The 21,743-nt window shown below is 38.1% G+C and overlaps 1 protein-coding gene across 3 annotated transcripts in view; it reads left to right on the top strand.

Annotated features, from left to right (window-relative positions):
- Positions 1-19,743, top strand: part of RNF168 (ring finger protein 168) — a 42,417-nt gene extending 22,674 nt beyond the window's left edge. For 2 of the 3 annotated variants that reach the window (XM_021692355.1, XM_021692354.1), the window contains 4 exons: positions 3,127-3,306; positions 5,342-5,463; positions 14,029-14,110; positions 16,418-19,743. In XM_021692355.1, the coding sequence (XP_021548030.1) occupies positions 3,127-3,306; positions 5,342-5,463; positions 14,029-14,110; positions 16,418-17,362 (1,329 nt within the window). In that variant the 3' untranslated portion in view covers positions 17,363-19,743. The remainder of the gene's footprint in view (positions 1-3,126; positions 3,307-5,341; positions 5,464-14,028; positions 14,111-16,417) is intronic. The other variant, XM_021692356.1, reaches the window with a different exon arrangement.
- The last annotated feature ends 2,000 nt before the right edge of the window (positions 19,744-21,743 follow it).

Raw genomic sequence — 21,743 nt, 5'->3', positions numbered from 1 at the left:
TATCTTGCTTGCTTGTGAATTTTTTATTGAGTTAGTTTTTGATAGTGATTCTTAAGCATTTAGTTATGAAAGATTTTTTTCATTTCCCTGAAGCTTTGAGCTTAAAGGATGGAAAAAGGGTGATAGATTATGGATATCTTATTCCATTGGGGCTGCTATAACAAAAATACCAATAAACTGGTTGGCTTAAACAAAAAACATTTATTTCTCACAGTTCTGGATCTGGAAAGTATAAGATTGAGGCACAGGCAGATCTGCTGTTGGATGATGGCCTGCTTCCTGGCTTGTAGACAGCTGCCTATTCGTTATGTCCTCACATGGGAGAGAAAAATTATTTCTCTCATGTTTCTTCTTTATAAGGATGCTAATCCCTTTCATAGGGGCTTCACCCTTATAACCCAGTTACCTCCCAAAGGCCCTTACCTCCACATATTGTCACATCAGGGATTAGGGCTTCAGCATATGAATTTTGGGGGACACAAATAATGAGTGTAGATGAGGAGAGCATGAAGGGCTAATTGTGAAGAACCTAATGGGAAAAGGGGGGGGGTAATGTTTACAGAAGAGCATATAAAGTATAAACATCTAAAGGTTTTACATTATTTTTTCTTACTTGGTCTTCAAAACCTTTTATGTATTTTGTACTTATACTACATATAGATTTGGACTAGTCACATTTCAACTACTCAATAGCTGCCTTTGCTAGTGGCTACTGTATTGGACCGTGCAAGTTCCAGAAGACCTAAAATAATAATTATGATGGCTGGGGCACCTGGTGGCTCAGTCGGTTAAGTGTCTGCCTTTGGCTCAGGTCATTATCCCGGAGTGCTGGGATCGAGTCCCACATCGGGCTCCCTGCTCAGTGGGGAGTCTGCTTCTCCCTCTCCCTCTACTCTTCGCCCCGCTGTGCACTCTCTCTCTCTCTCAAATAAATAAGTAAAATCTTAAAAAATAAATAAATAAATAGTTATGATGGTTAACTTAATTGTCAACATATGGTCTAAGCAGTGTCCTTAAGTAAGGGTTTTATTTTATTTTTTTAAAGATTTATTTATTTGAGAGAGAGAAAACATGAGCAGGAGGGGCAGAGGGAGAGGGAGAAAGAATCTCAAGCAGAGTCCACACTGAGCTTGGAGCCTGACGTGGGGCTCAAGCTCACAACCCTGAGATCACGACCTGAGCTGAAACCAAGAGTTGGATGCTTAACTGACTGCACCACCCAGGTGCCTCCTTAAGTAAGGGTTGTTTTTTTTTTTTTTTTTTTTTAAAATTTATTTATTTGTCAGAGAGAGCAAGAGAGCACAAGCAGGGGGAGCGGCAGGCAGAGGGAGAAGCGGGCTCCTTTGTCTAGCAAGGAGCCCAATGCAGGACTCGATCCCAGGACCCTGGGATCATGACCTGAATCGAAGGCAGATGCCCAACCGACTAAGCCACCCAGGCGTCCCTTAAGTAAAGGTTTTAAAGGAATAATCTAGTCCTTACAACAGTGTAGTGAGAATAGGTTCTATAAAGATCCTTTTGACTAGAAGTAAAACAAAACCCAACTTAAACTACCTTAAATAAGAACATAGTAATTAACTGGAATTCCAAAGGTAGTAGGGGCTTCAGGGTTGGTTTCATTCAGAGCTCTAGCTCCATTTCTTTGCTAACTTCTGTCAGGTACTTTAGTTCAGGCTAATAGCAAAATGGCTGCACAGTTTTGAACCTCAGGTGCATATATAACATGCAGAGGAAGGAACAGCAGTCTTTTCCTATGACTTTCTTTTAAGAGCAAGAAAACTTTGTCTTTATTTTATTTATTTTATTTTTTTAAAGATTTTATTTATTTATTTGACAGAGACACAGCGAGAGCAGGAACACAAGCAGGGAGAGTGGGAGAGGGAGAAGCAGGCTTCCTGCCAAGCAGGGAGCCCGATGTGGGGCTCGATCCCAGGACCCTGGGATCATGACCTGAGCTGAAGGCAGACGCTTAACGACTGAGCCACCCCGGCGCCCCGAAAACTTTGTCTTTAACAAACTTTCCCTTATGTCTCCTACACTTGAACTGGATCAAGGACTTATTTTTGAGTCAAATCCTTTGGATTTCTAAAATGGTTCTTGTATTATTTCTTTCAGGAAGTATAGTTTAAATGACCACAGCATGGCCTTAAGTCTTAGAATTTGAGTTTGAGTCTCCACTCTGCCAATTAATGATCTAAGAAAGTTACTTGCTTTTCAAAAAGAAAGTTACTTGCTTTTCTGTGTCTGTTTCCTCATCTGTAAATCACATAATCACCATTGTGGCTGCTGCTTCAGCAGCCACTCCACTCCTGCCAACTAGGCCTGAGGGATTCTTCCTAACTTCAGGGTTAGACCCTGATTAGTCTCAGTTTTTATCATTCCATCCCCTTTGTTAGCGTTTGGTTCAGAAATCTGGGCCTAAGTTAGTAAGCACATAGCATTGAGTTAACCAGGGAAAGGTATTACCTAGAGACATTTCCACAAATACTATAACAGTGTAGTTGAAAGTTTGGTAGGACTGCGGTGAAGAGGGATGGTGGTTTGATCAAGATTTCCATTGGGCTGATTAGGGAAGGCTTCCTTGAAGAGACATCTTGAACTGTTTGGCAGGAATTTGCCTTCAGATTTGTACTCCATTTGAAACATTTTAATTCTTGCCAATTTGTTCTTTTTTATTACTTTTACCATTCTTCTTGAGAAATATTGCAAGTAAGGGGTGCCTGGGTGGCTCAGTCGGTGAAGCGTCTGCCTTTGGCTCAGGTCATGATCTCCACGTCCTGGGATCAAGCCCTGTCTTGGGGTCCTGATCAGCAGGGAGTCTGCTTCTCTCTATCTCTCTCTCTCCCTCTGCCTCTCCCCACTGCTTGTTCTCTCTCTCAAATAAGTAAATAAACTAAAAAAAAAAAAAAAAGAAATATTGCAAGTATAGGGTCACCTGGGAGGCTCAGTTGGGTAAGTGTCCGACTCTTGATCTCAGCTCAGGCCTTGGCGTCAGGGTCATGAGTTCAAGCCCCGTGTTGGGCTCCACACTGGACATAGGGCCTACTTTAAAAAAAAAAAAAAAAAGGAATGTTGCAAGTATATTAAAAAAGTTCAGAGAAGTGTTCTTTATTAATCATTTTTAAGGTGGAGGCAGAGCGACGAGCCAGTGAGGAAGAAGAAAACAAAGCCAGTGAAGAATACATACAGAGATTATTAGCAGAGGAGGAAGAGGAGGAAAAACGACAGGCAGAAAAAAGGCGAAGAGAGATGGAAGAACAAGTGAAAAGTGATGAAGAACTAGCAAAGAAGCTAAGCATTAATATTGTAAGTTTTAGGAGAGAACTTTGAAGTATTAATGTTCCTATTGCTTTAGACTATGTGGTTTTCTTTCTTTCTTTCTTCTTTTCTTTTCTTTCTTTCTTTCTTTCTTTCTTTTTTTTTTTTAAAGGATTTACTTATTTTAAAGAGAGCATGAGCCGGAGGGGCAGAGGGAGAGGGAGAGAGAATCTCAAACAGACCCCACCCCGAGCACGGAGATCACAACCTGAGCTGAAACCAAGTCAGCCACTTAACCAACTGTGCTTCCTGACTATGTGGTTTTTAAAGATCTGAGGAAGTGTTCACCATGACTAGAAGCAATTTCTGACATATTTGCTCTACTTAAAACAAATTTTTTTTTGCATATTAAATTTTTTGCATGTTACATATTTGCTCTATGTTAGTAAATTCAGAGTATGTAGGAAAGCTATTAAAAGTGAAAGCTTCCTCTCTCCCCTCCCACTTCTGTATTCTCATTCCTGTTCCATTACATTAGTCTCTTTCCCCAAAAGTTAGCACTATTAACAGTGCTAACTTCTATATTTTATATTTTCTTACCTAAAAAGAATGTATCAATCACACTGTTTTTTCCTTGCCTTTTTTAACTTGATATATCTTAGAGATTGTTTCTGTAAATACATATAGTCTTATCTAATTCTTTTTAAGAATGGCATAATATTCCATTGTATGGATGCAAATCACTTTTTGGAAGTGAAGCACATTAAATTTTTAAGTAATACACTAGACTTGGATTTTATTATCTTGCTGTAGTTAAATTACTACATGAATAGAAGAAAGGATGATAAAACCATACTTTAAGACTTGAGGGTACAGTGGGACCCAGTGATTTGGAAGAACCTGGCAGAATCACCTGGGGTTCTTTTAATATACAAATTCCCATACCTGTTTTAAATCTACTGCATCAGATTCTCTGGGGATGGGATTTAGGGAATACCATTCCCAGAGGCATCTAGGGAAGCCTGGTGTACATTGAGGTTTGAGAGCCTCTAAAAATAATTCCTCCACTTTTAAACAACAAATACCTTAAAATATACTTACCCAAACAAAGTATATCCAGAATTGGGTTTTTTTTTTTTTTTGAGAGGCCTACTATTCATAATAGTGTACCCAAGTTTTAGATTATGTGCCCCCCCCTTTTTTTAGAGGGAGAGAGAGAGAGAATCCCAGGCAGGCTCCATGCCCAACACAGAGCCTAACATGGGCCTGGAGATCATGACCTCAGCCAAAGTCAAGTCAGAAGCTTAACCAACTGAGCCACCCAGGCACCCCTGCCCTCTTTAATATATATATATCTTCTTTTTAAAATTTTAGTAGAATAGTTTTGAAAAGGTACACAATCAGGAAACTAAAGACATTGATAAATAGAAAAACAAATGACATAGGTAAGAAAATACATCAAAGAGGAGAATTTGGGGTCATCTTTACCTGTCAAGAGTTTTGTTCCAAACCTTCTTGTTTTTAACAGGAATTAAAAGAGTAGATCTATTGATATTTTATAAGAATTCTGGGTTTACTTGAGAAAGTTTGGTGGTCCAGGGCCAAATGTCTACCATCACTAAGTATATTAATTTTTCCAGTAGTGTAGTGAGAAGCTTGTGAGACTGGGATAGCAAGTAAATATTTATGATATTGGTATGCTCTTAAATCCCTAAATTAAATTATTTTTACATAAAATTACCTTTTATTCCAGGTATATCCACAACTCTTTGAATTTTCCCCTATAGATTAAGGTAGTTATAATTATATGAAGCCATTCATTAGAAAAATGATTATTAGTATCATCATGCCCTTTGTGCTTTATAATGCAAAGTAAAAATGTAATTAATGTAGACCAACTTGGATGGACATAATCCTATTTATACTAATTTATGCATGGTCAGTGTTATTCAAAGAATGTGTAAAATTTAAATGTGAGCATAATTCCTGAAAAATTTCGTTGTGGATTCTGAATTAGTCAAAATAATAGCCTATTTTATTATGATTTCTTTAAATAATGTCTGTTACGCTTTTTCTGTTGAAGAACAATTTCTGTGATGGAAGTGTCTTGGCTTCTCCCTTGAATTCCAGAAAATCTGATACAGTCACAACCAAGTCTCAAAAGAAAAGTAAGAACAAACAAACAAACACTGGAGATATTCATAAGTAAGTGAACATGAATATGTATGTATGTATTTAGAGGGAGAGAGAGAAAGACAGAGCGTGTGCACAGATAGGGGGTTGGGGAGGGCCAGTGGGAGAGGGAGAGGGAGAATCTTAAGCAGACTCCATGCCCAGAATGGAGCCCAGTGTACGGCTTGATCTCACAACCCTGAGATCATGACCTGAGCCAAAATCAAGAGTCAGATGCTTAAGTGACTGAGCCACCCAGGTGCCCCTATCAGTTATTTATTGATCACTTACTGTATGCTGGTGTTTTTGCTTATATAGTCCGCTGATTGTTAAAATTTGGTCCATGAACTTTGCATGAAAACTCTCCAGATGGTCTGAGATGGTCTCAGATTGATGTAAAGTGAAAATAAGGGTGCTAGCTTAGATGCCTGGTTATCCTGAAGAGAGATATGAAGTCTTGTTTTGTTTTCAGAGAGAGGGGGAAAGAGTGGGGAAGGGGAGCCAGGGGGACAGGGAGAGAATCCCAAGCAGGCACCAATGCCCAGCGCAGAGCCTGATGCAGGGCTCAGTCTCACACCCTGAGATCATGACCTGAGCCAAAATCAAGAATCAGATGCTTAGCCAACTGAACCACCTAGGTGTCCCTGAAGTCTTTTTTTATCTTGATGCCTCAGGATTTTCATGTTCCCATTTTCTCAGAATTAACCATTTGGATTCCTTTTTCTCTTGGTTTAGATTCACATGAGAAAAGCTAGTCCCATACAAGGTCATCCTCACTGTAAGAGTTTATAATTTGGCATCTAGGTCATTCCCCCACCCTTTTTTTCTCAGTTTATGCACTATATTTCTTCTCTACTATACAAAAAACAAGAGTCAGGTAGTCAGTAGCGATTTAGTAGTGGTGTGGATTTAGTCTCCTCACAGTGCCCCTCCAGGAGCAGGTAGAGTTGATGATTTTATTAGTATATAAGCTTTCCCATACTAATTAACAGTTGGAAAAGTTTAAGAACCACAATCTAGAGTTTAAAAACAGGGGCAGCTGGCTGGCTCAGTTGGTAGGTCATGCAACTCTTAATCTCAGGGTCATGAGTTCAAGTCCCACGTTGGGTGTGGAGCCTATTTTAAAAATAAATTAGTAAAAATATGTAAGGGGTTTTGGCTCAGTTGAATAAATATGTGCAGGTAATTTACCTCCTTCCAAAACTCATAGAGATTTTCATTTTGGAGCAGGGAGATGGAGATTTGGGGGGGCAGTTAAATGAGGAGATTGCTTTTTTTTTTTTAAGATTTTATTTATTTATTTGACAGAGAGAGAGGCAGTGAGAGAGGGAACACAAGCAAGGGGAGTGTGAGAGGGAGAAGCAGGCTTCCCGCGGAGCAGGGAGCCCGATGCGGGGCTCGATCCCAGGAGCCTGGGATCATGACCTGAGCTGAAGGCAGACGCTTAACGACTGAGCCACCCAGGCGCCCCGGAGATTGCTATTAAAAGAGAAAAACAGATGTCTCAGTATCAGTATTGTTAATGCTGATGTTATGCAAAGTAGAAATCAAGAGAAAAACCATTAAGAGAAAAGCAGATATAGTTCATATTGATGTAATATTGTTCTGCTTAAAGGATGTAACTGTCATGAATCTTCACGTACCTAAATATATACTTTGAAATATATAAAGATAAAAATTTACTAGAAATACCAAAATGGACAGATGAATTTAAAAGCAGAAATTGAAGAAATTGAGAAACTAGTAGATTAAAGTTAAAGCAAAGTTAAAAACAGATAACGTCTAATCTCTAGAACATATAAGAATTCTTATATAACTTAAAAGACAACCCAGTTTCAAAATGAGCAAAGGACATGAATAGACATTTCTCCAATGATGTATGTATGGCCAATAAGCACATGAAAAAGATGCCCAATATTAGTAGTCATTATGGAAATGCAAATCAAAACTACAGTTAGATACCACTTCATATTCACTAGGATGTCTGTAATCCAAAAAGAGGAAAATAAGTGTTGGCAAGGATCGGAGAAATTGGAATCTTGTACGATTACTGGTGAGGATATAAAATGGTGCAATTTGATAGTTCCTCAGAAGGTTAAACAGAATTACCATATGACCCAGCAATTCCATTCCTACCTATCTACTCAAAAGAATTGAAAACTGGAATTCTAACAAATATTTGTACATAGATGTTTCTGTCAGCACTTCAGACAGCCAAAGGATGGACAAATGCAAATGTCCATTGAAGGATGAATGGATAAACAAAATGTGGTATAATCCATACAACAGAATATTACTCAGCTCTAAAAAGGAGTGACATACTGATATATGCTGTAACATAAATGAACCTCAGAAACATCATAAGTGAAGTAAGCCAGACAAAAAGGGGCTGCCTTTTATACAATTTTATTTATATGAAATAGCTAGAGTAGGTACATGTGTAAAGACAGAAAGCAGGTTTGTAGTTGCCAGTGGCTGGGGAGTGGTGGGAATGGGGAGCTACTGCTTAACACATGCATGGTTTCCTTTGGAGATGATGAAAACATTTTGGGACTGAGTAGAGGTGATGGGGTTTTACAACTTCATAAACATACTAAGATGCCACTGAACTGTACATTTTTAAATGGTTAATTTTGTATCATAGGATTTCATCTCAAATTTAAAATGATTAACAAAAAGACCACTCAAGTGTTTGAAAATTAAGAAAAACTGCTAAGTAATTCATTGGTTAAAGAAATCTTGATGGAAATAATAGAACTGAAAGTATTATACATCCAAACTTTTGGAAGGTAGCTAAAGTGGTACTTAGAAAACCTTAAATGACATATCAGAAAAAGGGAGAAACAGGACACCTGGGTGGCTCAGTCAGTTAAGTGTCTGCCTTCGGATCGGGTCATGATCCCAGGGTCCTGGGATCCAGTTCCGCATCGGGCTCCTTGCTCAGCAGGGGGACCTGCTTCTCCCTCTGCCTGACGCTCCCCCTGCTTATACTCCCTCTCTCTGACAATAAATAAAATATTTCAAAAAAAAAAAGAAAAAGGGAGAAAGGCTGAAAATAAATTATTTATTCCTTCCTTCATTTATTTATTTATTTATTTATTTTAGAGACAGGGAGGAACAGCGGGAGGGAGAGGGAGGGGTAAGAATCCCAGGCTGACTCTGAGCTAAGCGCAAAGCCCAGTGCAAGGCTCTGTCTCATGATCCTGAGATCATGACAGCCTAAACCAAGAGTCAGACACTTAACTGACTAAGCCATTCAGGTGCCCCAAGAATATATTTAAAATGACAATTCCAGGAATACATTGCTGGCTTAATATTAGATGATGATTTAATGTTAACCTATTAACTATTAACCATTTAAATATCAAAAGCATGAGAATGAGAATTCTTAATAAAGTGGGAATAGGAAGAAACTTACCTGTTAAAGGATATCTACTAGGAAATTTATACCAGATATCATACTTATGGTAGTAAATGGAAATCATTCCTGTTAAGGAAAATACAAAGGTGGCCTGCCATTTACCACTTCTGTTCGGTGTTGTGCTAGAGATTTCAGTCTGCACAGTAAGACAATAAAAGGAAACAAAAGGTAATGAGCTTGGAAAAGAAACCATTCTTTTTAGAGGTAGAATATAGCAAATACATTGAAAATCTGAGAGGTCAGAGATGCACTTTTAAAATCAAGAGTTTAGCAAGTTTGGTGGATGCAAAATCTACAAAAAGTCTGTTGGAAATGTAACTTAAGATTCAGTTTATTATAGCATTAGAAAATAAAAAGTGCTTAGAAATAAATTTACTGCAAAATCTATTAAGACCTTATGGAGAATATTATAAAATTTTATCATATTAAAGAAATGTGCAGGATTTGTGAATTGGAAGATATCTATTATTACAGTGATGCTAAATGTCAGATCTCCCCAAACTGATCAACAGATTCAGTGCAATTGAAATCACAATCCTAACCTTTTTTAAAAATTTTTTTATTGTTAATCACCATACATTACATCATTAGTTTTTGCTGTAGTGTTCCATGATTCATTGTTTGTGCATAACACCCAGTGCTCCATGCAGCACGTGCCCTCTTTAATACCCATCACCAGGCTAACCCATCCCCCCACCCCCCTCCCCTCTAGAACCCTCCTTTTGTTTTTCAGAGTCCATCGTCTCTCATGGTTCGTCTCCCCCCAATCCTAACCTTTTTTAAAACTTGACATAGTGAATTAAACATTTATATGGAAGAGAAAGGGCTTTCAGATACTGCCAAAGAGAGATAAAATGTGTAGTGGAGAGTTGGATGCTCTAAAACGTACAAGTAAATATATGTGGTATTTGCACAGGCATGGATAAACAAAATAATTGAGGCAATGTAATAGTTTAGAAATACAGCAATTTATGCAGCCTTCGTGAGGGCTTTGGTGTTTAGAAAATATATCCACAAATTCTTTGATACTACTCCCTTAAAAAGACAGAGCCCAATTCTCCACCCCTTGAATGTGGGCTGGACTTAAGTATACAAATAGAATTACCCAAAGAGACATTGTACTTTTGGGGGACTAAGTTCTAAAAGGCACTGTGACTTTTCTCTTTTGGATTACTTGCTGTGGAAAATTTAGCTGCCCTGTTGTGAGCAGCCCTATGGAGAGGCCCACATGGTAAGGAACTGGGGACTTCTGCCAACAGCCAGTAAAGAAGTGGGGCCTCCAGAATAACCTTTGTGAGTGAGCTTTCTTGGAAGGTGATCCTCTAGCCCCAGTCAAGCCTTTAGATGACTGACCAACATTTTCACTAGACCCTGATGAGAGATCCTGAGCTAGAACCACCCAGCTAAGCTGCTCTTGGATTCCTGACCCTCAGTAGCAGTGAGATAATGTTTGTTGTTTTAAGCCACTAAGTTTTGGGGTACTTTGAGTAACCAGTACAGTAGTTGTCATTGCTCATGTTGGGAGAAATGGGAAAAGGATGAATTTGTCAATAAATGCTGCTGGGACAATGGACTGTATGAGGAAAGAATGAGCTTGGATCTCTACTCATACTATATATAACAATTAAGGTGAATGAAAGATCTTATTAAAAAGACAAACTATAAAACTTTAGAAAGATAATGAAGGAGATTATCTTTGGGGAAGGATATTTTATTTTTGGAAGATTTTATTTATTTGCCAGAGCGCGAGCGCATGCACAAGCAGGGGGAGCAGCAGGGAGAGGGAGAAGCAGACCTCCCCGCTGAGCAAGGAGCCTGATGTGGGACTGGATCCCAGGACCCTGGGATCATGACCTGAGCTGAAGGCAGATCCTTAACCGACTGAGTCACCCAGGTGTCCTGGGGAAGGATATTTTAAAGAGCAAAAAATAATTAGATTATAAGATTAAGAATGTTTTTATCAAAACACCTTTAGAGGATAAAATGATGATCTATAAGAAGATATTTTAACTTGGGGCGCCTTGGTGATTCAGTAGGTAAGCATCTGACTCTTGATTTCAGCTCAGGTCTTGATCTCATGAGTGAGTTCAGGCCCATGTTGGGCTCCACGATGGGTATGGAACCTACTTACAAAAAAAAAAAAGAAGAAAAAGAAATTTTAACTTACTTAACTGAAAAAAGGTAATGTACTATTACAGAAATACCCACCTCTGAGTAAGAAAAAGATCAGTAGAAAAATAGGTAAAAAATTTTGACTTCATAGAAAACGAAACCTGAAAGTTAATATATATTTGAGAAGATATTGAACCTTATTAGTAATTAAGGAAACACAAATTAAAATCACAGTGAGGTAGCATTTCAAGCTCATCCTATTGGAAAAATTAAGCTTTCTGGCAATATTAAGTGTCGTAGACGATAAGGAGCACTTACATATTAGGTGGAAATGTAAAAGGTTGATACTCTAGGACTCTGGGGTGTAGATGCCAAAGAAACCCTAGAAGATATGTACAGGAATGTTCCCAGCAGTGCTATTCATAATAGCAAAGAGCCGAAGCAGCCAGATGTCTCCAAGTAGAGCTGAATACTATCCAACAGTCAATATGAATCTAGCTGAGGACAACATGCATGAATCATGAAAATGGGTGAAGAAAAAAAGTTGGTAGAATACATGTAGTATGATTCTGTATATGTAAAGGTCAAAATGCAGTACTAAGCAATTCATGTTTAGGGTTTCAAATGTGTGATAAAACTATTTTAAAAGTAAGAAAAAACTCTGGATAGTCATTGTCTCTGAGGTGGGGGACAAAGAGGAGGCCCCATAAAGGATTTTAAAATCAGTGATCCCCCCCACTTAAACCATTGATAAGTTTTGGGGTTTTATGATAATATAAAGATTTAAAACTTTTAAAAATGGTAACATACATATATTAAAGTGCACTAATCTTAAGTGTAGTTTGGTGAATTTTTACGTATGTATAAACCATCCTCCAGATTAAGCTACAGAATATTTTCAAAAGGTTCACTGGTGCCCTTTCCCAGTCAGTATCCCTCTCCCTGAACCACTATGTATTGTGATTCTTACATATGTTTTGTAACTCTTCTCTTGTAAACTGTTTGTTTTCATGAGACATACTCTCTTAGATCTTTAAGAACTTAAGTGAAAAAAGGAAGTCACAGAATATGATTGTTTTAAAAAAGAGATAGTGCATATTATATAGAAATCATATTTTTAAAGCAATTGGTTACGTATGAGGAAGCAAATTGGAATGGAAAGGGATGATGGTATATATGTCCTATATTTCTGTTTACTTTTTTAGGATGAGCATGTATTCATACATTACCCAGTTATCATAAAGAATATTCAGGACAGTTCATAAATCTTTGCTGATTATGTTGAATAAGTATCTGGTCACGTTTTCTCTGCTTATAGATTTCAAAAAAAAACTATTATGCTATAGTAATTCTTTTTTGGTAACTAATATCCAACTTTGGCAGAAGGGATTCTTCAGCTTTGGGAAACAAAATGAGACTAGGTGCGCCTAGGTGGCTCAGTCGGTTAAGCATCCAACTCTTGATTTGACTCAGGTCATGGTCTTAGAGTCATGGGATCGAGCCACATGTCCCACAGGTCAGGCTCTGTTGGTCATGGAGCCTGCTTAAGATTCTCTCTCTCCCTCTGTCTCTGCCCTTACCCTCATGTGCACACACGTGTGCATGCTCTCAAAAATAAATAAATAAATAAATAAATAAATAAAAGGGACTAACCCTGGGCTCCTGTTTTCTCTTATCAATTGAAAAGGTAGTTCTTGTACTTACAAGTTTGCAGAGTAAGTATTTAGTTTGAATCAACTAAATGTGTGGTTTAGGTACTCTAATCTATAAGGGATATTATTCTTTGCTCTTTATATGACATCTTTGTCTAGATTTTTATTTTTCCACATACTACTCGTTGGTACTTTGGACACAGGGGAACTTATGGTTTTACATATTATTTGCAATCAGACATTTTTCTGTTGTTCTCTTTAATTACAAAAACAACAGCTAGATACTCCTTGAAAATCAGGGCGCCTGGGTGGCTCAGATGGTTAAGCGTCTGCCTTCGGCTCAGGTCATGATCTCAGGGTCCTGGGATCGAGTCCCGCATTGGGACTCTCATGAATAAATAAATAAAATTTAAAAAAAAAAAAAAATCACCCAAAGTTACCACCACTTGAAGACAGCCAACATTTTAGGACATTTCTGCCATTTTTAAGCATAGTTATATATGTGTTTAGATTTTTTACAGTTTTTTAAGTATACCTACCATCTCATAACCTTGTCCTTTTATTCCCATTTTTTTTTTTAATATTTTATTTATTTTTTTGACAGAGAGAGACATAGCGAGAGCAGGAACACAAGCAGGGGGAGTGGGAGAGGGAGAAGCAGGCTTCCCGCTGAGCAGGGAGCCCGATGGGGGACTCGATCTCAGGACCCTGGAATCATGACCTGAGCTGAAGGCAGACGCTTAACCAACTGAGCCACCCAGGCGCCCCTGTTCCCATTTTTTTTACAGCATTTTTCATCAGAGTACAAACTTCCATGTTTTCAGTGGCAAACAGCCTATTAGAGATGCTTAGAAGTTTAGAGATGCCCTTACACTCATGTATTGATGTATCTGTATTTCTCTAGGCAGATAGTTGATATAAAATATGTATCTAAGAAAATCTGTATACCAAAGTGGTAGAGAATCTAATTATGAGTGCTTTCCCAATAGTAGACATTAAAAATGTAGTAAACAGCCAGAATTCGTGGCATTAAAAAGAAACATCTCCTTTCTCCTGATTTAAAATGTCATTTCCATTACTTTTGGAAAGACTTTATAGTCTTGCGTTGTTTCGATGCTAATCTACCTTTTGAAAGTTTTGAGAATTAAGAAATATTTAGATTTGACTTTTACTTCCTTTTCTGCTGTTTTTCACTAAAATATAGTACTCAGCCTTTTAAGTTTTGCTTGGGAATTAGGCCAAAATACCTGAGACAAGGAGATAAAATACATTCTTTCTGATCAGTCAGCCAAACAGCAGACCAGACAACCTTTACATAAGTAGGTAATCTGGCTTATTATGTTGGTTACATGCCACTTGTCTGTCAAACCATTCAAACTTTGGTAAACCTTTTTTTTTTTTTTTTGGGGTAAGGTATTTGTCACCTAAATCTCAGTTTGGGTCAGCATCACAGTTTGAAATTGTACAAGAAAGGAGGAAGGACTCCACGTCTAAGGTATGTGGATGCTAAAGATGTTCTCAGTTTGGCAAGTTTACTAATGCTATAGATTGCTAATACTTGTAGTTTCCTAACTTTTTTTTTTTTAGTCACTCTGGTATATGGAATACCCTTTCTTAGTCATCTTAGGCTCACCTAGACTAGGAGTCAACAAATTCTCTAAAGGGCCAGATAATAAATATTTTGTGGCCCTGTGGTCTCTGTCACAACTATTCAACTCTGCTGTTTTCGTGTGAAAGCATCCATAGACAATACATAAACTAATAGACTTCTCTTTGATCAAGTAAAACTATTTATAAAAGCAAGCAGCAGGCTGAATTTGGTTCATGGGCCATGGTTTGTGGATCCCTGGCTTAGACAATCAAACTCGCAAAACCAAATAGGCTACCCCTGGTCCCAGCTTCAGTTTAAGGGAGAATTAGAGGATGAGAAACAAAGCATGCTAGTAGGGTAGCGTCAGGCATGTCTGTGCAGCAAGAGTCTTCGCTATAGAGCTCCTAAGTGAGAGCCTGGGAATGAGACAATGCAGAGAATGTGGTAATCACCCTGGCTTAGAAGCCCTGTGCTCCATAAAGAGTCAGTTATTAACAACCAATGGGTGTAGCTTCCAGGGGTCCTGGGAAGGAACACAGCAGGACGGAAGAGTTGTAAGTCACAGAAGCCCCAAGATTTGGTTTCCCATTGGGTACTTAGAGATCACTCATAGTTCTCCTAGTATAGATGCAATTCACCAGGAAGGTCATTTTTACCATAAGCTATGTGGCCTGGTAACACAGGTCACTAGGTTTCCAGGAGAATAGAACTAGGAAATGTGAGCTGACACCAAGGTTGATTTCCTACAGAGAAGTTTTGTTAACCCTTCACTAGGAAGTTCCTAAATTTTTTTAAAACTCAGCTAGGTAGTTTAAAACCTATCATTTAATTGGCATTTACCATGTGCCAGATAATGTATGTATTATTTTCTTCAGTCTCCAAGCACCAACTCTATAAGGTAAGGTATTCATTCTTGTGCCCATTTTACAGTTAGGAATTAACTAAGGCACATGCAGATAAGAGACTTGTGCAGAGTCCCTTAAGTAGAGATGCTGGAGGGAGGATTCAAGTCCAGATGGTCTGGCTCATACTAGAACTGAGGATGGAAGAGGCTTTGTAGGGTGGGGATATTTGTCCTACCCTGGTGTTCATATTCACAGCAAAACTAGATAAGTAACCTGGAATTTATCCAGTCCAAACTGGACTGGTTCATAAGAAATGCTATAAGGAATGATAAAGACAAAGCAAAGTAGATAAAAGAACAGATTTAAGGTCTCTAACAACAAGGAGTAATTTTTGTTCTGAGTCAGATTTTCACCAAAGCCTTTCTTAAGGCTTTTCTATGGTCAGAACGAATCCTAGGTCTTCACTTACCTAAGACCTATAAGTGAAAAGAAAAACATACTGGCAAAAGCAAGGGTTCTTTTTTTTTTCCTTTCATTTTCCTTTCCTTTCCTTCTTCTTTCTTCTTTCTTTTTTTCTTTCTTCTTTCTTTCTCTTTTTTTTAAAGCAAGTGTTCTTAACCTAAGGTCTAGGACTGTGGTTAGAATCCAGAGAGTACATATGAACTTAAATGGAAGAAAAGGTTTATCTTTACTTTCACCTAACCTCTCATTCCTTTAATTACGAATGTAGACATCGAGCCATAATACTGTTAGCAAAAGCTGTGCCTTTGGTCATCAGTGGAAAGCACAGGTTTTTATCATGTTATGTTTGTGGCAGGTTTCTTGAAATACCATTGTTACTCATCCTACTTCAGCATTACAAGTTATTAGACTTGCCCCAATAGATCTTACTATTTAATGTATTACTGGATGCACATTACATTAGGAATGATATAATTGTGTTGCAATATAAATTATTCCCTTTGTAATCCCATTTATTTATTTTTATATTTTAAAGTATTCAGAAGAGGTCTGTAAGCTTCACCAAAATGCTGAAAGGTGGAGAGTCCGTGGCACAAAAAGGGACTAAAAACCTCTGGGCTAGAGGTATAAGGTGAAAGAGAGGTCAGGTCCCGGTGAGAGCTTATTGACCATACACAGAATCTAGTTTGTGGGTTTTAATCTGTAGGTTTTCATGGGAATGAAAATGAAGGAATGCCTTAATCTAAATTGGCACACAGAATAAAAATACTATTATGAATTAATATGTGTTATTAGTAGTGATGCTATCCTGTAGTGAACACTCAGAGTATCACGATATTAGACTTCTGTATTATGACTTGATGTTTTTCCTGTGGTTCACTCCGTCTTTTTCTGTTTTCTACAGGAAACTGACAGTAGTGTTGTAAAGAGCCCTGCATGGCAAGATACAGAAATTGAGGAAGATATGCCAACACTTTCTCGGCAAATATGCGTGGAAATTCAAGAACAGGGTGAAAAGTCTTCAGAGTCACCCATGCCTCAGTTATGTGCCAATGGTGGAGAATGGTGCCTTGAAGGGGAAGTCAAAGTGAGACCAACGAATCATGATAAAGAGCTAAGTGTCCTAAATCATGAGGGACCTGAAGGCAGAGTTCCCTGCTCTGGGGAAGCTGCAGTTAAGCCTTATGGCAAAACAGAGAGTGGGTGCACTGTATCAGGTATGACACAGATAATTGGAAGTAATACAGTTGAGACAGAAAATGAAGACTCTTGTCTATCGATCAGTAAAGATATTTCCAAAAGAAAAAACCCGGAATCTTTGTCTGAAGCAGTCAGGGATCCATGCGTTTCTGCAAAAAGAAGGAAAATGTTCCCCGAAGCTTCCTCAGATCAAGAGGAAACAGAAATCAACTTTACCCAAAAACTGATAGATTTGGAACACTTACTTTTTGAGAGACATAAACAAGAAGAACAGGATAGGTTATTAGCGTTACAGCTTCAGAAAGAAGTAGATAAAGAACAAAAGAAGCCAAACCGGCAAAAAGGATCCCCAGATGAGTATCATTTACGTCCTACCTCTTCACCTCCAGACAAATTGTTAAATGGACAGAGGAAGAATTCCAAAGATAGGAACTTCAAAAAACAGACTGATACAGAGCATTCAAAATCTCGGAGAGGCTCAAAAAATGAAAATTGGCAGCCGTCTTTTAAGATCCAGTTGAAACATTCAGTTAATGGGAGAAAGGTGCCAAATTCTTCTAGAGATAATTGTAATGTATCTAAAAGTTCCCTACAGCCTAGTAAGTCACAGAAAAGTATTTTTCAGATGTTTCAGAGATATACAAAGTAATGCATGGGGAGAAGGAGTGTTTTATAATCTAGTAAAGCTGGATTATGAAGCTCTCTTTTCTGTCATAGACTCTTTATAATGGTCACACTCATCGTCTATAAAGGACTGTGTGATTACAAGGGAGGACTATATAAATGTGTTTCTGCCAAACTCAGTGGTAAGCAGGAGTCCCAATCCTTTGCTTTTTTAATAATTATGATGTACTAAGTTTGACAATCCTTACGGATATAAAAATGCCTTGGTGAACTCCCAAGAAATCTTCAAGTGCCATTCTGTTTCCCAGAAATGCATGTTTTACAGCCTTTGCTTCCCTTCTTGTCCTAACTAGTAATCAAAGCAAGATGGTACTATACGGAGTAGTTAGGAACCCAGGCAGGGTGAGTTTTCTTGCCACTTTCCCATATATTTGCAGAGCACTTGAAATGCATCTTCCATAACACTAAAGTAATCTAGTTTTCATCTCCACTTTAATTATTTTAACCATTATAGCATTTTCTTCAATTTAAAATGGTTTATGATCAATGCGTAATCAGAAAAATCAGAGTTTCCTGGAAAATTAGGAATCAGTTGACAGAAAGGAAACTAGGCTCTTGATGCAAAAGGAGTTAAGAGTTGGGGTGCAGCTCTGTGGGGGCAGGTTGACCATTTGGAAGTGTTGGAACTGAGTGAGTGATCAGAAACTGGGCCTCGGATGGAGTAGCCAGTGGAGTTTGGTAGAGGGTTCTCCCTCCTCCTTTCTTTGCTAAATGACATGGAAAACATTTGGGTTTTATAGCTTTTCACATCATAGTATCTGGTATCAAAATCAAAATCAATTGCTAAATTGCCTGAAATTTAGGGATTTCACATTTCTATTAATCTGCTATTCCAGGAAAAAAATGGGATTTTACTGTAGGAGAGTTAAATATAATATCTTTTGTTGTGGGACCTGAGACATAACCATGTGTTTATTTCCTTATATTATCATTTGTATTGATGCTGACTTTTATATGTGTTTATGGGCAGAAAAAGAGAGTCTGATGCTTGGGTTTTGCCATCTTACCCCTGAAAGTTAAATCAGAAGGCAGTGATTTCATTTTGTGAAATTTAACTTGGAGACTATTAATCTTTTTTTCATTAATATAAACAATTTTAAGCAAATAGCAGTTTTAACAGCATTTCTGCTGATCTCTAGTTGTCCATCCTTTAAAAGTAAAAATAAAACATTCTAGAGCTAATTCTAGCTTAAATTTGTCAATATTTTTGTACATTATTAAGATTTTTTTCCCTCCAAATTTTGTAACTGAAATTCTGTTAATCTTTGCATAGTTAATGGCATCTATTCTGATATTGATCGGGTAATTATGGGTAGAATTCTGATGCTAATTTAAAATCTAGTTTGCCCTTTCTCAAAAAAAAAAAAGTGATTGCCCTCTGAGTAATGATTGTGCTGGAATGAAGTCTAGTCAGAAACTAACCAAATTTCTCCAAAATACACTAATATCTGTCTTCTCATCAAACCAGTATTTTTCTAAGAGCAATTTCACTTAACATTTTAGGGTGGACACTGTTAGAACTCCTCAAAAGTTGTATAATTAAATTTTCCTGGAATAGTCCATGACCAAAAAGGGGAAAAAATAGTGTGACATATATAGGATTTATACATTTAACCACTTATTTGTCTGTGAATAAGTTTTCCTGACCTTAAGATAAATTTTAATTTCTCTGTTAGTTTTTCTGATAGCCCTACCTTATATGCCTTTTCGTTAGAAACTAATAAATGTTTTGTGTCAGTCATTAGAGTATATTGCTACTTTTTCCTCTCATTTTTGTGGAGGGATAGGAGAGTGTTTAACTTCTCAGGGAGCACTAGAACAGTGCAGAGGTTGAGAATCTGAAAATTAAAATAATAAAAATTAAAATGGTCTATTACATGTATTTTACCACAATTAAAAAATAAAAATTAACTACATAAAAATAAAAAGTTCTGCATAACAAAAACTACTACCATAATGGAAAATTGGAAGACATGGCAAATGGCGGGAGGGTTGGCGGGGAGTAGATGCAGTTCATCACAAAGAGCTCATTTCCTTTATGCAAAGTATCTGCTGAACATTATGAAAACAACTAATAACTTGAAAGGAAAATTAGAAATGTTCCCAAGAAACATAGTTCCCAGGAAAGGAAATACAAATGTCTCTTAAATATGTGAAAAGATGCAAAATGTCACTTACACTAATGTTTATACATTTTTCTACCCTTCACATTAGTTAAGATAAAGGTGTTTTTTTGTTTTGCTTTTGTGTATGTATGTGTGTTTAAATCTTGGCAAGAGTGTGGGGAAATAGGCACTGTTATCTGTTGGTTGGTATCAGCAGAAAATTTAAAATCCCAATTCCGAATTTGGCAATTCTATTTCTAGGAATTTCCTACATGTAGAATGACATGTATAAAATATTTTTGTATGGCACTATTTATAATAATAAGCTTAGAAACAACCTTAATGTCACATCAGTAGATAATAAATGATGGTACAATGAAATACTATGTAGCAATTAACAGCAAAACCACTTTACTGGTATGAAAAGATATATACATGTATTTGCATGTCTAGAAAGAGACAGCAATTAACAGCATGTCTAGAAAGAGAAGCAATTAACGTTGCCATAAGGGAGAGAAACAGTGGGGCTGGGAGATGGGGGAAAGAATGACTTTTCAGTCTGTGTTCTTTTCTAGTTTTTGAATTTTCAATCATACTGAATATATCATCTAGTCAAAATTTAAATGTTTTTTAAATGTTGCAAGATAGGAGCGCCTGGGTGGCTCAGTGACAGACTCTTGATTTCGGCTGGGGTCATGATCTCAGGGTCCTGGAATTGAGCCCCGCATCCAGCTCTTTGCTCAGCAAGGAGTCGGCTTGGGTCTCTCCCTCTGCCCCTTTCCCGCTTGCACGTGTGCGTGCTCTCTCTCTCTCTCAAATCAATAAATAAATCTTTTTTTAAAAAATGTTGCAAGATAGGGGCACCTGGCTGGCTCGGTTGGAAGAGTATACGGGACTCAATCTCAGGGTCTTGAGTTTGAGCACCATGTTGAATATTAGGGATTACTAAAAAAATAAACTTATATAAAAAATATATATCGCAAGATAAAGGGAGCTTATTAATCTTAGCCTGCACCACTCTGAAGGGTATTTTTTGCCTTTACATTTTAAAAATAATTCAGGAAGATTTTTTCAGTGGAAAAAGAGTATTGTGAATTGATTTGAATGTATTTAGCTTTAAGGTACTATTTTTAACTTATCTGAAAAGCAAGACTTATGCTTTCCAGGTAGCTTTGCAGCAGGCCTGCGTTCCTGCTGAGAGCAATGAGAAGAGCCAGATAGAAATGTAAAATTGCCAGGGCACCTGGGTGGCTCAGTCCATTAAGCTTCTGCCTTGGGTTCAGGTCATGATCTCAGGGTCCTGGGATCGAGTCCCACATCAGGCTTTCTGCTCAGCAGCGAGTCTGCTTCTCACTCTCTCTCTGTGGTCTCTCTTGCTTTGGCTCAGTTGGTTAAGCGACTGCCTTCAGCTCGGGTCATGATCCCAGGGTCCTGGGATTGAGCCCTGCATCGGGCTCCCTGCTCAGTGGGAAGCCTGCTTCTCCCTCTCCCACTCCCCCTGCTTGTGTTACCTCTTGCTGTCTCTCTCTCTTGATTAAATAAATACATAAAATCTTTTAAAAAAAAAAGAAAGAAAGAAAGAAATGTAAAATTGCCTACTGAAAAGCATCAGAGAGCTACTGAAACAATGAGGACTAAATTCAGGGTTAAGATTCGAGAGAAGGGAGACTTAACGAGAAGTGAACTGATATTTGCAACCAAAAAGTGGTTTTGCTGGTAGAATGTGCCTCTTGTGAATGCAGGACAAGAATCAGGGCTGCTGCTAGTGAATAGAAACTGGCAGAGCTCTTGGCCTTCTGATGAAACTGGAATAACAATACTGGAGACTTGAGGGTCATCAGACACAAGGCCAATTTTCCTATCAAGGTAATTGCCGAGTTTTGAAATTGCTCCAGGCAGAGGCTCAAAGACTGAAAACCTCTGAAAAGCAGAGAGTTGTCATCAGGCTCACGCTGCTGATGAGACAAAAGCATTCATGACCTCCTGAGGGAAGGGAGCCTGTTGAGCACACCAGGACCTCAACTGGAAGCCCTAGCACAGGGTCTGTAAAGTACATCCCAGGGGCCAAATCTGCATGTTGCCTGTTGTTGTAGGGCTTGTGGGCTAAGAATGGTTTTTGTTTGGTTCTGAAGTAGGCTCCACACCCAGTGTGGAGCCCAGCGCAGGGCTTGAACTCACAACCCCGAACCTGAGCTGAGATCAAGAGTTGGACACTTAATGGACCCAACCACCCAGGTGCCC

Source organism: Neomonachus schauinslandi, chromosome 1 (assembly GCF_002201575.2).
Source record: "Neomonachus schauinslandi chromosome 1, ASM220157v2, whole genome shotgun sequence".
Classification (NCBI taxonomy): Eukaryota; Metazoa; Chordata; class Mammalia; order Carnivora; family Phocidae; genus Neomonachus; species Neomonachus schauinslandi.
Note: the sequence above shows the minus strand (reverse complement) of the source record. Positions and strands in the feature narration are given on the sequence as shown.